General features: G+C 35.4%; 1 protein-coding gene across 4 annotated transcripts in view; it reads left to right on the top strand.

The window, feature by feature from the left end:
• Positions 1-19,328, top strand: part of LOC127513802 (centrosomal protein of 95 kDa-like) — a 221,996-nt gene that overhangs the window by 67,774 nt on the left and 134,894 nt on the right. For all 4 annotated transcript variants that reach the window (XM_051895858.1, XM_051895859.1, XM_051895861.1 and 1 more), the window contains 3 exons: positions 4,040-4,157; positions 9,638-9,752; positions 9,831-9,961. In XM_051895858.1, the coding sequence (XP_051751818.1) occupies positions 4,040-4,157; positions 9,638-9,752; positions 9,831-9,961 (364 nt within the window). The remainder of the gene's footprint in view (positions 1-4,039; positions 4,158-9,637; positions 9,753-9,830; positions 9,962-19,328) is intronic.

A 19,328-nucleotide genomic window follows, 5' to 3' on the forward strand; every position in this document is an offset into this window, starting at 1 on the left:
GTTAACATTAACATTTGAGAAAAAAGTATAACAATAATAATAATTTGTACGATTTGATGTGATCCGAGCTAAGTGATCGCTAGATTTAATCACCTTTGGCAGCGCGATTTATTGTAATGCTTTTTTTCTCAGTTGGTCAGAACATAAGTGGCAGACATGTTACTTACTTGTTCAGATGACATTTTCCGGTGAAAATTCTTATTTTGGTCATACTTCCAAGACGTAGAATCTGTGATTCCGAAGTACAGTACCCATACCAGTGCGGTGACTGACAGCAAACATTAGATTCATTCGCGCTGATGAGCCATGTCAATGCACAACCCACGTAAAGATAATTCCGCAAATAACTGCAATTGCAGGGTTCAAACAGGTGACAAAGAGGCAAAACTTATGGACTGCAGCTTTAACAAATACAACTTTAATATATATTTTTTTTAATAATTTTAATAATGTATGAGTAAATGTTGAAATTAGGGATGTTAATGATTAATCAATGATTGATTAATTGTTGATGATACATTTAATCGATAAAAATTATTGACCGTCAATTAAGCAGGTTCATGCGTGTGCGTGCTGCTCAACCGCAAAATATGTAAAGCAGACATGAAGAAAAATGAAGCGAGCGTGCCAAAATTATGTTTGGGACCATTTTACAGCTAGAGTTACACCTTATAGTGTAACACTATATACAATAGTGTTATATCGCAGCTCGGCCAAAGCCATTGAACTTGGTAAACCTGCAGTTTCCTCCCAATCTCTAACCACTCTAGTCCGATACGTTTTTTAGTATGTGCCGACTCGTGCATATGATCTGCTCTGGGCTGTCGTGACTGTGACTGTGAAACCAGACTTCAGTCGCCCCAGTGGAAAGCATATTTACATTGTCTGAATCATTCTCTATCCTCTATATAGTGCACTGTGCCATTCAGCATGTAGAAAATAGTAAATAAAAATCTGAAAATCTGATGATAATCTGAAGTGCATCAAAATCATTGATCCATATTGGCGGAAGTGAGAGACTTTTGAATGCTTATATCTTCTAAATGCAAATTTTGTCATTGTTTTGGAGCACACTAGCTTAACGGTAAGGCGAACATACACTAAAAGCCAAAAAACTTTAATTTTGATTTTATGGGGACTTAAATACACAGCTCATTTGACATACAGTATCAGATTGTTTTTTTCCCCGTCCATTGCTGTGGTTATCACGGTCTATCGGATATAATCATGCATTTAAATATGGTTGTCAATCCAGAAACTTTGCAATGTGTAGTTAGCAGTATGAAAAATATATATTATATACAGAAAGCGAGCAAAGGTCGCTGCCATTATAATCACTAAAGCTGTCAATTACAACACAAGGGTACACAAAGCTACACTCTTGCAAAAACCTTTATAATCAATGAACCTGTCTGTCTACGCTGTGCAATGAATCTCTTAGTGGCATTGTTTATACTTTGTTGGTTATAATAAAAGGTTTAGTGAGCATCCATGCAGCAATCACGCTGAACAAAAGATCTGACATTTTATGCTTTGTTGAGTGGATTCTGACTAACTTAAATGCATCTGATTGGCCCTTGCTTTGACGTGCTCAACACATACATGTATCATACCTGCAAACTAGTCGCTTTTCGGCAAAATTCTTAATCAAAATATGTCATTTATGTGAATCGTGTAGATCCAAAGAGTTTTTTTTTTCCCGGGGTGTCAGGGTGAGTTTGCAGGCACAATAAATTGAAAATGGGCTACTTTCCCATAGACTGGAGTGAGACCATGAACGCCTCTTGAGCTGTCGTGATCTTTTTTGGTGCTCTGTGGTGTGACTGACACATCGCTGTAGCGCTTCAGTTCAAACAGAGGCAGAACGCACGTGAACTGATCATCTCTTCCGCTTTACAACATGAAATAAACATGAATGGATGTAGGATGAATGAATATCGAAGGTATGTTGAAAGATCCAGTACAACTTACTGAAATCCGTATCATGTCATATGTAACGTTAATCGATCAATCATTGTTTCAACCGCGGAAAAGCGGCAATAAAATAGCTTGTAAAAATGTCACATTTACCGTAACATTTACCTTAGAAAAGCCGTTCAATGTCAAAAAACCTGTTAGTCAGCTACAAAACTGAACTTAGAGAGGAGCATTTTGATATATATTCACTGTGACTATAGGCCATTGCATATTCATGTACTTAACATGTGCTTCAACTACTGAATGTATAAAACTGTTTTATGACGGCCACCATTTAAATGTTCAGGCCGATATTAAAAATGAATAGAAATAGTATTAAAAACGAAAAAAAAAAAATTAAAATTAAAAATTGATTATAATATTATTATAAAAACTTCTTTATGTGTAATTTATATGCAAGTAGCTTACTAATCAATTAATTTTAACCTTTAATATTATAATGATGTACCAGCTGTGGTTCCATGTATAGTTTACAGCATTAGTTGAGAGATATTTTTTCTTTGAGGAAATTTGCCATTTACTATACCTGATAGGCCCCAAATTAATCATTATTGAATTGAAGGTAATCAAATCGCAAGCTTCTGAATCAAAATCGAATCCAATTGTGAAATTTGTGTCAATGCCCAGCCCTAGTGTAAATAAATGTTTTTTTTATTATTATTATTATTATTATTATTATTTTTTTTTTTTTTTACTTGAAGCAAATGTTTTTTTCCATTTATTTTCTTGTGGGAGTGCACCAGAATGCTTAGTTTACATGTTAAAATCACGAAAATTTTCTCATGGGGGAGGATGCCCCCAGACCCCCCTACTACTATTTACTTTGTAAACATGTCACCTTTTTCACCACTTTGGAGTTTGCAGGTATGATGTATGTTTGTGATTGACTACAGAGCTCAACCCTCATAAAACACGTTGTAAATAAAAACGCTCTTCACAGAGCGCTTACACAAACACTCACAGGAGGATTTCAAAGCAGCCAGCTACTGCTGAAAAAAACATTATTTATGAGAATTGTTGTTACATTTCATTGGTGATTTCAAATATGAAATTTAATCATAAGCTTGGTGAACAACTTTGGAGAATTTGATGTTTCCCCATTCAAAGAGAAGGAGCTGCACTTGCATGACTGAAATAGCTGCCCAAGAGGCGTTTCAAAGATGCCACCACTGGCAAAACATTTTAATGCACAGCTAGACTAGGATTATCCCATACTTAGTATCTGTCATAACTTGTTTTCATGTTCATATTTCAGATTTTTCTTGCTACAGAGCTATTCACCATGAATGGCTTTTTTAGGTAATTGTAGCAGTTTTTTGACATCTTTCTGCAGTTGAAAATTTTTTACATAACAAAATTCGGTAACACTTTAGTATAGGGAACATGGATTCACTATTAACTATGACTTTTCCCTTAATAAACTCCTAATTTACTGCTTACTAATAGTCAGTAAGTTAGTTGTTAAGTTTAAGTATTGGGTAGGATTAAGAATGTAGAATAAGGTCTGGCAGAATAAGGCATTAATATGTGCTTAATAATTACTAATAAACAGCCGATATTCTAGTAAAATGGATGCTAATAAGCAACTAGTTAAAAGACCCTAAAATAAAGTGTTACCCAAAATTCTATTATATAAATAATAATTTACACCTGTAAAATTTGTAATAATGTAAAATACAGGCTGTTATGGTGCAGTAAAAAGTAAGCACACTTCAAACACTGCAGTCACTGTAGTCAGATAGCTGGAATCTATTATTATTATTATTATTATTATGTATTTTTTTATCACTATTACAGCTAAATAATCTTTTATAGAATTGTAAAAGAGAATTGTGTTGAATTGATTGACCCTTTTATGCTGTGTTTATCAGTTGTCTGATTACCTGTAGCTGCTATCAAATAGCCTTTGAAACCATGGCAATAAACTCAAATACAATTAGTTGCTCACTCACTCACTCACTCACTCCTGTCACTCAGAATGCTGTTCAGTGAGACAGGGGGACAGCTTCCCAACATCAATAAATAAGTGTTTTAGTATTCCATTTTTCTCTCTTTCCCTCAGGCTAAAAAGCGATGGAGATAGTTCTTTGTCTTTGCTCAGCCAAAGGAATAAGGAGGCAGAGCGAGAACTGCATGATATGTCAGAGAAACTGTCTCGACGTCTGGAGGAACTTGATCTGGTCAGTAACTCAATCTGTGAGAACTTCTCTGCTGTTTTAGTTCAAAACTCTAGAGCTATACGGGCTAGAATTAAAACTCTTTTTCCTCTGAATCCTTGAGTCAAACCCTACATTTTGTTTACCTTGGAACATTTTTCCACCATTTTGCATTTTCTGAAAAACCTAATTTTTCTAACTTCTCCTAGGCTGTTGATTCAATTGAAACTTGCCATGCATTATCCCAAGACTGGCATAAAAAAAGGTAGCAAAATGATAGAATTTAAGTCTAAGTCTAAAGCCCTGATTTACAGTGGATTGCTAATGGCAAGTTAGGGATATTTATAGAATGTTCTTGGTGGGCAACTCACAGGCTCCACGCGAGCACCATGTCACCTATTTTGGCTAATTGACCTATTTATGTCCAAACTTAAAGGGATACTTCACCCAAAAATTAAATTCTGTCATCATTTACTCGCCCTTAAGTTGTTTCAAACCTTTCTTCTGCTGAACACAAAAGAAGATATGGTAACAATTTATAACTGTAATAACCATAGACTGTAAAAAAATATGGATATAGTTGTCCGTGACATCACCCGTAGATTTCTGAAGAGCATTTTTGAAGTCCAAAAGCGGCCTTTGCCTTCTTGGCAGCGCGTCATCGTGCGTCACTCCTGGATAACTGAAAATAGACAAATAGGCGAGACGTGGGTGGAACTGAGGTGCCTGGTTGCTGAAACCACGCCCACCTAGCGTGATCATGTTAGCAGGCTAATCTTATCTATCTTAGACACTATCTAAAATATTAATAAAAACAACAATTTATATCATTTGAAGGTTCTAAAGGTTTACTGTCAATCTACGGTGTCTTTTTTACGATATAGATGCTCCAGCACCAGTAATATTGTAATTTGTGTCGGTTGTGCAAATGACAACACGCAGAATCAAAAAAAGGGACTTCATACCTTTGTAATGAAATAGCGATCGCGAGATGAATCCAATCGGTCGCACATGGGTAAAATGTCAATGAGCGTCCATTGAAAAACAAACAACAGCACTTTTTGTCTACAAAAGCGTTAAATCCATGTAATATTGATATATTGTCCATTGTTTGCATCACATTTCTTCTGAATGCTCTCCATCATCGTTCAAGAAATTATGCAATCTGAACAGCGTTTATGTTGTAAAACTGTATATGATCATATACATTGGACTCTCACAAAAAAATGAGCCCGTGTCCAAAGTGTAATTTTTCAAAATAGTGCAGCAGTTTTAGTTGTAATATCCAAGCAGTGCTGTCAGATTTTGTGGTGTCTTGAGAGGCATATTCTCCAGCCATTGTCACTGTAGTAAATCTGACGAACAAAACTTTTAGCCAATGCCAAGATGATCCAAAAACGTGTGTTCTGTTTATCTTCCGCATGTCTGCACATGTACACAGACGCACATCTGTCTCGACCATAAACCGCACAGCAAGCCATATTATTTGATAATAGGTTGTTTGCAATCACGTGGTTGTGGTGATGCGCAAAATTAATGTGGAGGGCAAGCAGTGAAAATTAGAATGGAAGAGATGGAGAAAAGTCCGTATTGTGCTGGTTTAGAAAGGTATAAACAAAAAATCACAACATATTTTGGACGTGAACCTTATGTTATAAAGAGGAGCGATTTTTCTACTGAACTGAAAGACTTGACTGCCATCGAGGAGGTAGATATAGAGAATGTGAAGTTGCCGTCAGGCTGTGTTCAGTTCTATTCTGGTTTGTTTATATCGCGCTGCCTTTCTGCTAGTGAAGTTAGAGCAGTATTTTTGATTTCTGTCGTGATTGTGGAAAGTGTCGCCATTGTAGGTCATTTATGCTGAATCGAGAATTGCAACAGGAGCTCACGTCATCGTTCAGGGAAAAAAACTGGACGGTGTAATACAATTTTCGCCTTTTCTACGTGTAAAAACACAGAGGGAAGCAGGTTGAGGAGATGACGGGGAGACGCCGTATAGCAAATCTAATAATGTCACTGATTGAACCCACTCGCTATCACTCAATAAAAGAATCACAGCTGAGTGTTTTTTAAAGTTTTGTATTTTGTTTGGTTTAATAATTAACATTACATTTGCGAGTATGACTCTCACTCGGCTTGTGAATGAGCATAACTTGCACGCAGCCACTTCAGAACTGTTCACAAGCTTCTATGGGTTTGGTTTTGGTTGTCATTTGTTGAAATAAATACTATATATATATATATATATATATATATTGTATTTATTTCAATATATATATAATACAGTGTGTCGGTGTCTGTCATAGACTGTAAAAAGGGTGTCTGTCCGCTGAATGCCCATCCGGTTCTCCTCCGTGGTCATATATGGGAAAGTGAATATTTACAAAGAAAACATTAAAACTACAGTTACATTTACACGCTTCCAACAAAGAAATGAATCGACTTCTGTCAGCTTGTTGAACGCATTTTTTTTTTTATTTGGACATTTTCTACCATATGACGGCTGAAGCAGCAGCGCGTGACACTGTTCTCACGGTAACCAGATCAACATTGTAAACAGAATTCTACAAAACTTAAGTGAAAACACCAAATGATCATCCAATGGGATAAAATATCTTCTCTTCCCTGCAAACGATACCCTGAAGAATGTGAATATTTAACCAAGTCAAAAACAAAAAAGGTAAGCAGGTATCCATATTCATTTCAGTATCAGCAGACGCAAAATGCTATAAAAGGTGACAACTTTTAAAGGTAAAAAACAATATAAGTTACGTAAACGATAAAAGCTCATTGTGGTTTCTCGGTTTGATAGATTTAAGCAACAATAAACGACGCAAAACATAGGAATGTTGAGTTTGTGATTCCTATAGAAAAATCACTCCTTGCCCTCCAGCCGCATTTCGCGTGCAGCAATGACGTCATGTGCAAACAACCTATTGTATGAAATAATCCCCCCCCCCCCCCCCCAAAAAAAAAAAAAAAAAAACACGGCAGAGATGCCAAATTCAGTGGCTGGAATTAGTTGAGGTAACATGACAGCTCACAGACAGCAGTGGCAATCCACCTGTCACTCAAGTGGCCATGCCCTTAATTATGCAGAACTTTAAGGCTTAATATAATTTAAATGGATGAGTTATAAAAAAATTCACCCCCCTCAGCATTGTCTTGAAGGGCAAAACTAGCTGTATAGACCAAAACCACAATTTGTACCAGGCTGTAAACATTTTTTTTTTTCTGCTGTAAAGTGCTGTAAGTCACTTCCGTATTGGCTTGGTAATAACTCACGCTGTGAATCATTAGTTAAGCATTAGTAAATAGGTAATTCATCATTTTTAATGCATTGTCCCTACATTAATAGACATTAGTAAGCAATTTATAAGTACAGCTGTAAATGCTTTATTCTTGATTTATAAGCATATCTATAATGTGTTGAATATTTTTTTAATATATTTTATTAATGATCAGTTTATCATTTCTAAATTATTACATTTACAAACCAGTTATTTAGGAGCTGTCAGTGGTTCATAAGATCATTTAGAAAGTGTAAGTAAATGATTAAAAAACTATTTAAATGCACGTTTATACATCTTATTATTTAGACATGTAGTAATAGATACTCAGTGTGTTAATATATGCTTTATTTCTAATGTAATTCAGTAGTTGTCAGTTAACTATTTTTGTGAGCTTGTCTAAAGTGAGGACTATGCCTTGTAAAGCTTTTACAAAGGCACTGGTGTTGGCACTGGTAAATTTTTATTCAGCAATGTTTACACTTTATAGAAATTTATTTTTATATCAGATTACAAAGGCTTATTTTCATTTACTGCACAGTTGTGTTTTCTGGAGGTGTACAGGAATTTTTATTTTCTATGACATTGCAGAGGTTTATTTTTTATATCAAGTGTACAGTAGTACAGTTTCATTTTTTACATCTTGAAATAAAATATTTCTATGTTCTATATCACTGTGATGTGTTTGTTTCCCTTTTCTGTTTAGAAGATAACTGGGCCTTTTATATCTCTTTTGTAAAAGCGTTACGAGGCATAAATAGTACTCACTTTAGATGAGCTCACAAACATAGTTAACTGACAACTACTAAATGTTTTATAACTACCTGAATTAATCATAAATTACAGCAGGGATATGTGTTAATAAAGCATTTATTAACACTGAGTAACTATTACTATGTCTAAATAGGTAAGACTTTATTTTAGGGTCTTTTAACTAGTTGCTTATTAGCATGCATATTACTAGAATATTGGCTGTTTATTAGTACTTATTAAGCACATATTAATGCCTTATTCTGCATGACTTTATTCTACATTCTTAATCCTACCCAATACCTAAACTTAACAACAAACTTACTAACTATTAATAAGCAGTAAATTAGGAGTTTATTGAGAGAAAAGTCGTAGTTAATGGTAAATATGTGTTCCCATACTAAAGTGTTACCTCTAAATAATATGTATAAATGTACATTAAAATAGTTTATTAATCATTTACTTATACTTTCTAAATGATCTTGTGAACCACTGACAACTCCTAAATAACTGGTTTGTAAGTAATGTAATACTTAATTTAGAAATGATAAATTGATTATTAATAAAGTATGAAAATACATTTATTAAACATTATAGATATGCTTATAAATCAAGAACAAATCATTTATAGCTGTATTTATAAACTGCTTACTAATGTCTATTAATGGAAACATTCGTACTTGTGTGAAAAAGGGTATGTGTACCAAATTATATAAAAATCAGCCACAGGTGTCTCTATAATAAAGATCTTTGTGTTCACTAATAAATGGATAATAATTTTGTTTGTTTCTTTTTTCTAAATCCTTGCTTTAAGTGCTAATGGTTATCTTGTTTTTATGTGTATCTATGAAATTTATCCATCATTCTAATTTTTTGACAAACATACCATATCAGCTCTAGACCATGCAATAAGTTATCAAAAGAAATTTGATCCATTAAACAGTTTAGCTTTTGCAATCTGACATATTTGTTGGTGTGGCCCATTATAACTAATATGCCTATATTTCTTCTCAAAACGTTTGCATGGAGAACAAACATGATTTCCTGTTATTATTGTAAAACTGCTTTGACACAATCTACATTGTAAAAAACGCTATATAAATAAAGGTGGCTTGACTTGACTTAATGTCATAAATTTCTGATGTTCGGGGGCTAATAGCAAATTCTAAACTGTTAGCCATTTCAACTGACAGATGAATGTTGGAATATTAATATTCACAGAATAAGAAAACTTTTAACTCTAATATTAAACTTTAACTTAGGGCTTTCCCTTCAAAACACAAAATTAAAATAAAAAATTAATTTCACTTTCTCTCCTGATCAAGCCATATGCAAAGCATGCTGGGAACTAAAAATCTTCTGGTTGATTGAACACAATGAACAAGCAGCAAAAATCTTTTTTTTTTTCTTTTTTTTTTTAAGTGTACTGTACTGTATTTGTGTTAAACTGGCTTTGTGGTGCAGATGTTGAAGCGTGCTCTGGGTGAGATTGGAGAGATGTGTGAGCCAGAAGAGGAAGATAAACAGTCTCATCATAGCGACAGCATCGTGGAGTGCAGACACACTCCCAAAAACATAGGTATGTCAGGTCCTTTCACACCACTGCCATCATGTGACAGTACACCAGACAACTAAACATGCCTGTGTTTCTATCTAGGTTCATGTCATGCTAGGGCTCATACATTGTTGGCCTCCCCTCCACCTACAGAGCGCTCCTTCCAGCAAGATGCTCTGATCCGAGACTCATACAATACCAAGCATAGCCAATTACGGCACAAGAACACCCAGGTACATCCCACACCATAGCAAAATGGGTAACACTTTATAATAAGTATTCAGTAATAAATTACTCACAAATCATTAAAAAACTATTTGTTTCTAGTTAATTCATAGTAAATATATTGTAGTCTCTACATTGTTAATATATTAATAGGCTATATACAAATAGTATACAAATGTACACAGAGTTCTTTATTCGTTTTCACTGTAATTAACACAATTATTGTTTAATTAGCTCATAATAAAGAAATTGTTAATTGGTTATTAGGAGTAAATAGTTCTCACTTTAGATTAGGTCACGGAAAATGGGAAAAGAAGTTAATTAAATGCTTTAAACAAATTAGACAATAATTTCATTCATATTAAGTGTTCCTTAAAATGTTTACAAATACATTAAGCACACACACACACACACACACACACACAAACATATATACAGGTTGGCATGTTGTTTACGGGAATTCTCCATAGGCGTAATGATTTTTATACCGTACAAACTGCGCATATATAATGCTTTGGTTGCGGGAAAGTGGGGCACTTGGTATGTGATTGTCCAGACAAAAATGTGTTAAGTGGTACAGAAGATGAAGGTCAGAGTGTGGAAAAAGAAAGTGAAATTAGTGAGGTTTCAGATTTGAGTGTGAACAAAGAAGAACTAGGAAGTAGTACAGGAAAGAGTAGTGAGGAATGGATTCCAAAAAATGATGAGACAATGGATGTTGAGTTTGATGAGATTGAGGGTGAAATATTAAAAGAGGATGAAGCAGTCTTTAAAGTGCCAAGAGTGAAAAGGAAGTCGAAGATGTCAAGTCAAGTCAAGTCACCTTTATTTATATAGCGCTTTTTACAATGTAGATTGTGTCAAAGCAGCTTTACATTGATAACTGGTACATTGTTTGGCTGCACAGCAGCTCTTAAAGAATAGTGTCAATGCAGGCAGATCAAAGCACTGTTGAATATCAAATGTCAAGTCAAAAGATGTGTGAGATGGCAACTACATCGAAGAAAAAGGCACAAGATGAGACCGTTAATAAAAGTTCTGGGGAGGTTTTGAATGCAAGTGATTTGTCTGGCTCAGAAAGTGAGCAAGAATTTTCTGAAGTTCAAATTGAGGAAGATGTGAGACAAGACTATAGTGGTTACAGTTTGGAAAGAATGAAAAATTTCCTCCAGCGTACAAAAGGAATGAGGAATGTTGAGGTCATAGACTTCTTTCCTGATCTTTCCTTATTTATTGACTCTGCAAAAAGTCTAATGAAACAGAAAGGTGAAGGTTGTTTGTCAAATCCTGAGGTGTATCTTCTAAAAAAGATGCAAAAGTGTGTCCTCAAGCAATGAATAATGATGTCACAAGAATAATGGAGCAATATGGACCTGGCTTTTTGTGCTGTTTTCATCCCTCATAATGAGCAATTTTAAAATCTCTTCCCTGAATGTAAATGGGGCGAGGGATGCAAGTAAAAGAGCACAGGTTTATGAGTTAATGAAACTAAAAAATATAGATGTCATGTTTTTGCAAGAAACTCATAGCACAAAGGAAAATGAAATTGAATGGATGAAAGAGTGGGAAGGAAAGGTCATTCTGAGTCATAAGAATGCTCTTAGTGCTGGGGTGGCTGTTTTGTTTTCAAAGACTTGTCTACCAATAACTTATGATGTTATTGAAGTAATACAAGGTAGATTAATTAAGATAAAAGCAATTTTTGAACATGTTACTATGGAATTGATAAATGTCTATGCTGCTGTAAAGTCAATGAAAAGAATGTTGTTTCTTGAAACTTTATGTGACAGTCTAAAACAATGTAATACAGAAAGTTGTTTAGTACTGGGTGGGGATTTTAATTGTACAAGTAGTGATTTAGATAGAAATTCCATTGAGCCTCATATGGCTTCAAGAAGTAAATTACTAAATATGATTAAAACTTGTCAACTCTGTGATGTGTGGAGGACTTTTCATTGCAATGAAAGGCAGTATACTTGGGCTCATGTGAAGGAAAATTGCATGTCACTAGCAAGATTAGATCTTTTTTATTATTTTAAACATCAGAAACAATGTTTTAAATCTTGTTATATTTTTGTCCTGTTGATTTCTCTGATCACTCAATGGTAGTAGCATGTGTTTTTATTAATTCTGTTAAAAATAAGAGTGCTTATTGGCATTTTAATAGTGCTTTACTTGAAATGCTCATTTTTGTAAATGTTTTTCCTTCTTTTGGTTGGGGTGGAAATCTAAAAAGTCTTCTTTTACGTCAGTACAACAGTGGTGGGAGATTGGGAAGGTGCAAATTCAAAAACTCTGTAATCAGTACACTTTTAATGTTACTAGAGACATGGTTCAATCTATAATGAATCTAGAGATGGATATTGTGGAACTTCAGTCTTTAAATGAAGTTTCTGCAAATCAAAACCAATTGCAGGCCCTTAAAAGAAAAAAAGCAGCCTTAGCAGATCTATTAGGTACAAGGTCTCAGGGGGCGTTGGTTAGATCCAGATTTCAGAGTCTTTCTGAAATGGATGCCCCGTCCAAGTTCTTCTTCAGTTTGGAAAGGAAAAATGGCCAAAGTAAAAGTATTCAGTGTTTACGGTCAGAAGATGGAAACGTTCTAACTGAGGTTCCTGACATTCGTAAAAGGGCTGTCAGTTTTTATAAGGAGCTGTATTCTAACAGTTTTGTGATGACCAGTTAATGGCTAAATTTGTGTCAAGTCTTCCAAAAGTGAATGAAGATTCATATGCAGAACTGATATGTCCCTTAACAATAGACGAACTTTTCAGTGCTTTGCAGAGTATGAAGAATGGTAAAGCACCAGGATTAGATGGGTTGCCTGTTGATTTTTATAAGGCATATTGGCACTTGTTGGGAGAAGATCTACTTACAGTTTTGAGTGATAGTTTGGATAAAGGAAAACTACAACTGAGCTGCAGAAGAGCTGTTTTAACTTTGCTCCCCAAGAAAGGTGATCTCAAAGAGATAAAAAATTGGAGGCCAGTTTCTTTATTATGCACTGATTACAAGATTTTTTCAAAGGCCTTGGCAAATAGACTGAAGAAGGTAATAGGACAGGTTATACATATAGATCAATCTTATTGTGTACCTAATAGATCAATAGTGGATAATATATCCTTAATTTGAGATGTTTTGGAAGTTTGTAGATTATTCAGCAAAAAATGTGGCCGAATTTCCCTAGATCAAGAGAAGGCATTTGATCGGGTGGATCATCAGTTTTTATGGTACACTTTTGAAACTTTTGGTTTTCCACCAGCGTTCACTGCCTTGATTAAAGTGCTTTATGACGATATTGAAAGTGTAATGAAAATCAATGGTGATTTGAGTAGCCCTTTTAAAATACAAAGGGGGATTAGACAAGGATGCGCCTTGTCAGGTATGCTTTACTCAATAGCAATAGAACCCATGCTGAATAAAATTAGGACTCTTTTAGATGGTTTTACATATGAAAGTGCTTTCCCACCTATAAAACTATCAGCATATGCAGACAATGTTTTAGTTTTAACCAGTGGACAGGATGATATTGATAAGCTGGTTGATATTGTCAATACTTATGCAAAAATTTCATCTGCAAAAGTAAACTGGGCCAAAAGTTCAGCATATAGTGTTGGAAAATGGAATGATGGAGAACTGGTCTTACCAGGTGAAATGGTTTGGTCACAAAGAGGTCTGAAATATCTTGGAGTTTTTTTGGGTGATGAAATAATGATGAAAAGAAACTGGGAAAATATTACTGAAAATGTAGAAGGAAGATTAGGAAGGTGGAAATGGCTTTTACCCAAAATGTCCTTTAGGGGGAGAGCATTGATTATTAATGACTTAGTAGCCTCTTCGTTATGGCACAGATTAATGGTTTTAGAGACTCCTGAAGGGGTTCTGGAAAAAATACAGGTCAAGATGACCAATTTCTTTTGGGATAGATTACATTGCTTACCACGGAATGTTCTTTATCTTCCAAAGGAAGAAGGTGGTCAAGGAGTTGTTGACCTTATAAGCAGGAAAGTAGCTTTTAGGCTACAGTTTGTTCAAAAGTTTTTATACTGTCCAAGTATATCATGGTTTGGACCAGCCTGTTGCCTTTTAAGTAAGGTTGGAGGGTGGGGTTTTAGAAGAAATATCTTTTGGACAGATTGTAAGAGTTTTAATTTGTAGGCTATTTATACATTTTATGAGAGTGTAAGAAAAGCATGGTGTATGGTACAGGTTAAAAGATCATTGTCAAATAAGTCTCTGTATTGGTTTTTGGAAGAACCGTTGATTAATGGTGCTCGACTCGATTTATGTGGAGGTACCACTTTGTGGTTGATGCAAGTTTTAACAAAAGCCAAAGTTGTTAAGATGAAAGACTTGACAGAAGTGGCTGGTATCGCTTTGGACAATGCTGATGCACTTGCACAGAGACTTGGAATTAAATCAACAAGGATAGTCCATTTTTTATTAAAGAAGTGCAGAGAAAACTTGGGTGAAGAAGACAGGAACTTTTTATCAATTAAAGCACTTCCTGATAAAACGGATCATTTTCCTTGTATGGTGATCTCTAAAAGTGTAATAGAAAATGAAACTCTTTTAATGACCTCAGAGAATTTGAGAGACATAATGTTTGATACAATAGGGGGAAAGAGTTTATATAAAGTCTGTGTGAAGGTGATAAATAAAGAGAAATTAAAACGTATGGATACACCATGGAGAGATCATTTAAGTGTGGATTTTGAAGTCAAACCCTTTTGGGGCTCTTGTTACAAACCACCATTGACTAAAAATGTGGGTGATCTTCAGTGGTGCATTTTACATGTTTTGTTGCTATAAATGCTTTTATCTCAGTATTGAATCCAAATGTGCAAGACAAATGTCCGTTTTGTGGTGAAAGAGAAACTATTTTTCATTGTTTTATGTACTGTGAGAGATTAAGACCTTTGTTTGGTTTATTGGAGATTTTATTTGCTAATGTTAATGAAATGTTTACAATGATTGTGTTTATTTTTGGTTTTAAACATTGTAAAGGAAAAAATAAGAAAGGACGGTTGTTAAATTTCATTTTAGGTCAAGCCAAGATGGCAGTTTATATTAGTAGGAAATATAAAATTGCTGGCAGTAGTAAAAATGTTGAATTGTTGTTCAAGGGGCTTATAAAAGCAAGAATAAAACATGATTTTATTTTTTATTCTCATTTGAGGAAATTGGAAAACTTTAAAGAGGTTTGGAATGTAGAAAGAATGTTGTGCTGGATTGAAAATGATATATTGCACTTTGTTGAAGAATTTGAGTAGACCTAATTTTATGTGATGTAGTGTTTATTTTTTGTTTTTGTTTTGTACTTGATGTTGTGTAGTTAATAAAGGTGTGTTAAATCTCTAATCTCTCTCTCTCTCTCTCTGTGTGTGTTGCATGCTGGGAGTGAGTGAACGGAGTTTGGCGTGGGTGAGAGTTGTTGTGGTGGAGTTTAACTTTTCCTATTTTTCCTTTTCTCGAATTGTGTTTGGTAAAGTAGTAGTTTTTTGGCTGACTTTGGTCAGCGAGTGGGGAAAATGGGGACAAATGTGGGTGATTTCTCACAGCTGACTCTTAAACATGGCTGCAAATGGATGCCTGACACGTCTGTTTCAGTAGAGGATTGTTTATTGGCCGTGAGTGCTGCTGTCGGCGGCGTAAATATCAGATCTGCTTCTCGCATGAACAAAGCGATAATTATTTTCTTGAGTCAAAGCCAAATGGTTAATAATTTAATAGAGAGCGAACTAATGATTAATGAAATGTTTGTGCCGATTTTGCCTCTGTCGAGCTCATCAAAGAAGATTGTCTTGTCAAATGTTCCTCCATTTGTTAAGAATGACAAATTGGAGGAAATACTTGTGAGATATGGTAAATTAGTGAGTCCCATTAAGATGATTACGCTCGGATGTAAAAATCACGAACTCAAACATGTAATGTCTTTTCGGCGCCAGGTTTTCATGATTCTTAATTCTCAGAGCGATCCCTTGAACCTGTCTGTGAAATTGACTATCGAGGGTAAGGACTACACTATTTTTATTAGCTCAGAATCCATGAAATGTTTTATTTGTGGTGAATTTGGACACGTCAGGCAGACTTGCCCAAGTCGTAATGGGAATAATGGCGTTAACGGAGATGGGGAAAATGATAGGGCGCGAGGTTCTAATTTAATTGTGGATGCTGTGTTGTTACAATCTCCACAGGCCGGAACAGATTTAACTCCGAGCAGTTTGCATGAGGCGCACGAGGGAAGATCCCTGTCGGCTGATTCCAACAGTAGTGCTTTGCCTGTGGAGATAGCCGAGGCAACGGTTGACCAAATTGACAGGCCTGCAATTACGCAGTCAGAGTTTAGTTCGGGGCAGGTGAATGCAAAAGATGCGCATGAGGCCGATTTACCGGGGAATGAGAAACAAATACAATCCAAAGTAAGTGATGTTAAAAAATAAGTACCGATAAATCGATTGATTCAGTCAAGAAGACAATGTCTCACAAGAAGTGATGGATTTAAGGCTACAGATGGAGGATTTCGATAAGGAAGATGAGGAAATTTATGATGAGAATGACACGATGGATTCACTACGGTCAAGCCAGCTGCCACCGCGAAATGCACGGTCAATCTAGCCGCCACTATATTTTGCGGTTCGCGCATACACAGGCTATTACGGCAAGACCGTGAGAGAACTGATCTGAAAACAAGTAATCTTCTGTCAAAGCGATTAATAAATACATATTTTACAGCCCAATTTCACCTGAAAATAATAGTACACCTCACAGCCTGTCACTGTATGATATGCTGAAATCCAAAATAAATGTCTGCCAGAATAATAATAATGATAATAACAGGCCTAAATAAATAAATATAAATGAAAATATATATATATATATATATATATATATATATATATATATATATATATAATATTTCACAGCCCAATTTCACATGAAAATGATGACACCTCAGACCCTGTCACTGTATGATATGCTGAATTCCAAAACAAAAGTCTCCCCGAGTAAATTGAAAAAAAGGCCTAAATAAATAAATATTAATAAAAATTTAACAGGCCAAAGTCACCTGAAAATGATAGTACACCTCACAGTCTGGCACTGTCTGCTGCTAAATTCCAAAATAAAAGCCCTCCAACACTCATATATACGATGTTTTGTCCATACAGTCTAAAACTAAGAAAAGTCCTAGTTTCCACAGACCAAATTCACCTCAGATGGACGGTACATCTTCTCACGGTGTCAACTACATCGTTTCAGGACATGCTGATGTTGTATTCCAAAATAAGAGCCCCCCAATCTTCAAATATACGCTGTTTGTCTAAACGTTCAGAAAATCATAAAAAGAAAAGTCCTAGTTTCCACAGACCAATTTCACCTCAGATAGAGAGTACACCTTCTCATAGTGTCAACTACATCGTTTCAGGACATTCTGATGTTGTATTCCAAAATAAGAGCCCCCCCAAATCTTGTGTTTCAGCTGTTTTGACTATACATTCAGAAAATCATAAAAAGAAAAGTCCTAGTTTCCACAAAACAAATTCACCTCAGATGGAGAGTACGCCTTCTCACGGTGTCAACTACACTGTTTCAGAACATTCTGATGTTGTATTCCAAAATAAGAGCCCCCCAAAACTCATGTTTTGGCTGTTTTCTCTATACATTCAATAAAATAATAAAAAGAAAAGTCCTAGTTTCCACAGACCAGTTTAACCTCAGATGGACAGTACACCTTCTCACGGTGTCAGCTACACAGTTTCAGGACAGTCTGATGTTGTATTCCAAAATAAGAGCCCCCCAAACTTCAAATCTATGCACTGTTTTGTCAATACATTCAAAAAATCATAAAAAGAAAAGTCCTAGTTTCCACAAAACAAATTCACCTCAGATGGAGAGTACACCTTCTCACGGTGTCAACTACACTGTTTCAGAACATTCTGATGTTGTATTCCAAAATAAGAGCCCCCTAAAACTCATGTTTCGGCTGTTTTGCCTATACATTCAGAAAATAATAAAAAGAAAAGTCCTAGTTTCCACAGACCAATTTCACCTCAGATAGAGAGTACACCTTCTCATAGTGTCAACTACATCGTTTCAGGACATTCTGATGTTATGTTCCAAAATAAGAGCCCCCCCAAATCTCGTGTTTCAGCTGTTTTGACTATACATTCAGAAAATCATAAAAAGAAAAGTCCTAGTTTCCACAAAACAAATTCACCTCAGATGGAGAGTACGCCTTCTCACGGTGTCAACTACACTGTTTCAGAACATTCTGATGTTGTATTCCAAAATAAGAGCCCCCCAAAACTCATGTTTTGGCTGTTTTCTCTATACATTCAATAAAATAATAAAAAGAAAAGTCCTAGTTTCCACAGACCAGTTTAACCTCAGATGGACAGTACACCTTCTCACGGTGTCAGCTACACAGTTTCAGGACAGTCTGATGTTGTATTCCAAAATAAGAGCCCCCCAAACTTCAAATCTATGCACTGTTTTGTCAATACATTCAAAAAATCATAAAAATAAAAGTGCTAGTTTCCACATACCAAATTCACCTCAGATGGACAGTACACCTTCTCACGGTGTGAACTACATAGTTTCAGGACAGTCTGATGTTGTATTCCAAAATAAAAGACACCGTTGACACGGTGAGAAGGTGTACTCTCCATCTGAGCTGAAATTGGTCTTTTGGAAATTTCTCTTTCTCACTGCTTTATCAGATCATCATTATATGTATGTTGAAGTTTCTATTGCACAGAGCACTTTTAAGCACTTTGGAAATTTAATAGTAGGCTGTTGCAGGACTACAATTTTGTGCACTCTTTCACCCTTTTCTGGGATACTTGGAGAGAGAGTAAAATGCTATATAAGTCCCTAAGTCAGTGGTGGGATATTGGCAAAATACAAATTAAACTTTTTTGCCAGAATTATACTGCCTATAACAAAAGCATTTTGGAAGACACACTGAAACGGCTTGAACAAGATATCCTTTACACTGATGATAAAACTGAGGAGGTGGACACTGCTGAACTCCTTGAAAGGAATAAATTTTTCTTACGGAATCTTTTGGAAGAAAGGGCCCAAGAGACATTATCCGTGCAAGGTTTACTTCCTTTAACAACATGGATGCTCCAACTTCTTCCTTTTTCAGTCTGGAAAAAAAGACTGTAAATAAGAAGACTTTATGTCATTTGAAACTTCCAGGAGGAGGAAAAGTGACTGATGATCGTGGAATCATGTCCTATGCTTTATCTTTTTATGAGGATCTTTATAAGGCGGAACCCTGTGATGATGAAATGGCTGACATTCTACTTCAAGATTTACCTCAACTTGCAGAAGAGAAGAAATCTAGACTTGATCAACCGTTGACTTTTG

This window comes from Ctenopharyngodon idella, chromosome 6 (genome assembly GCF_019924925.1).
Source record: "Ctenopharyngodon idella isolate HZGC_01 chromosome 6, HZGC01, whole genome shotgun sequence".
Lineage (NCBI taxonomy): Eukaryota > Metazoa > Chordata > Actinopteri > Cypriniformes > Xenocyprididae > Ctenopharyngodon > Ctenopharyngodon idella.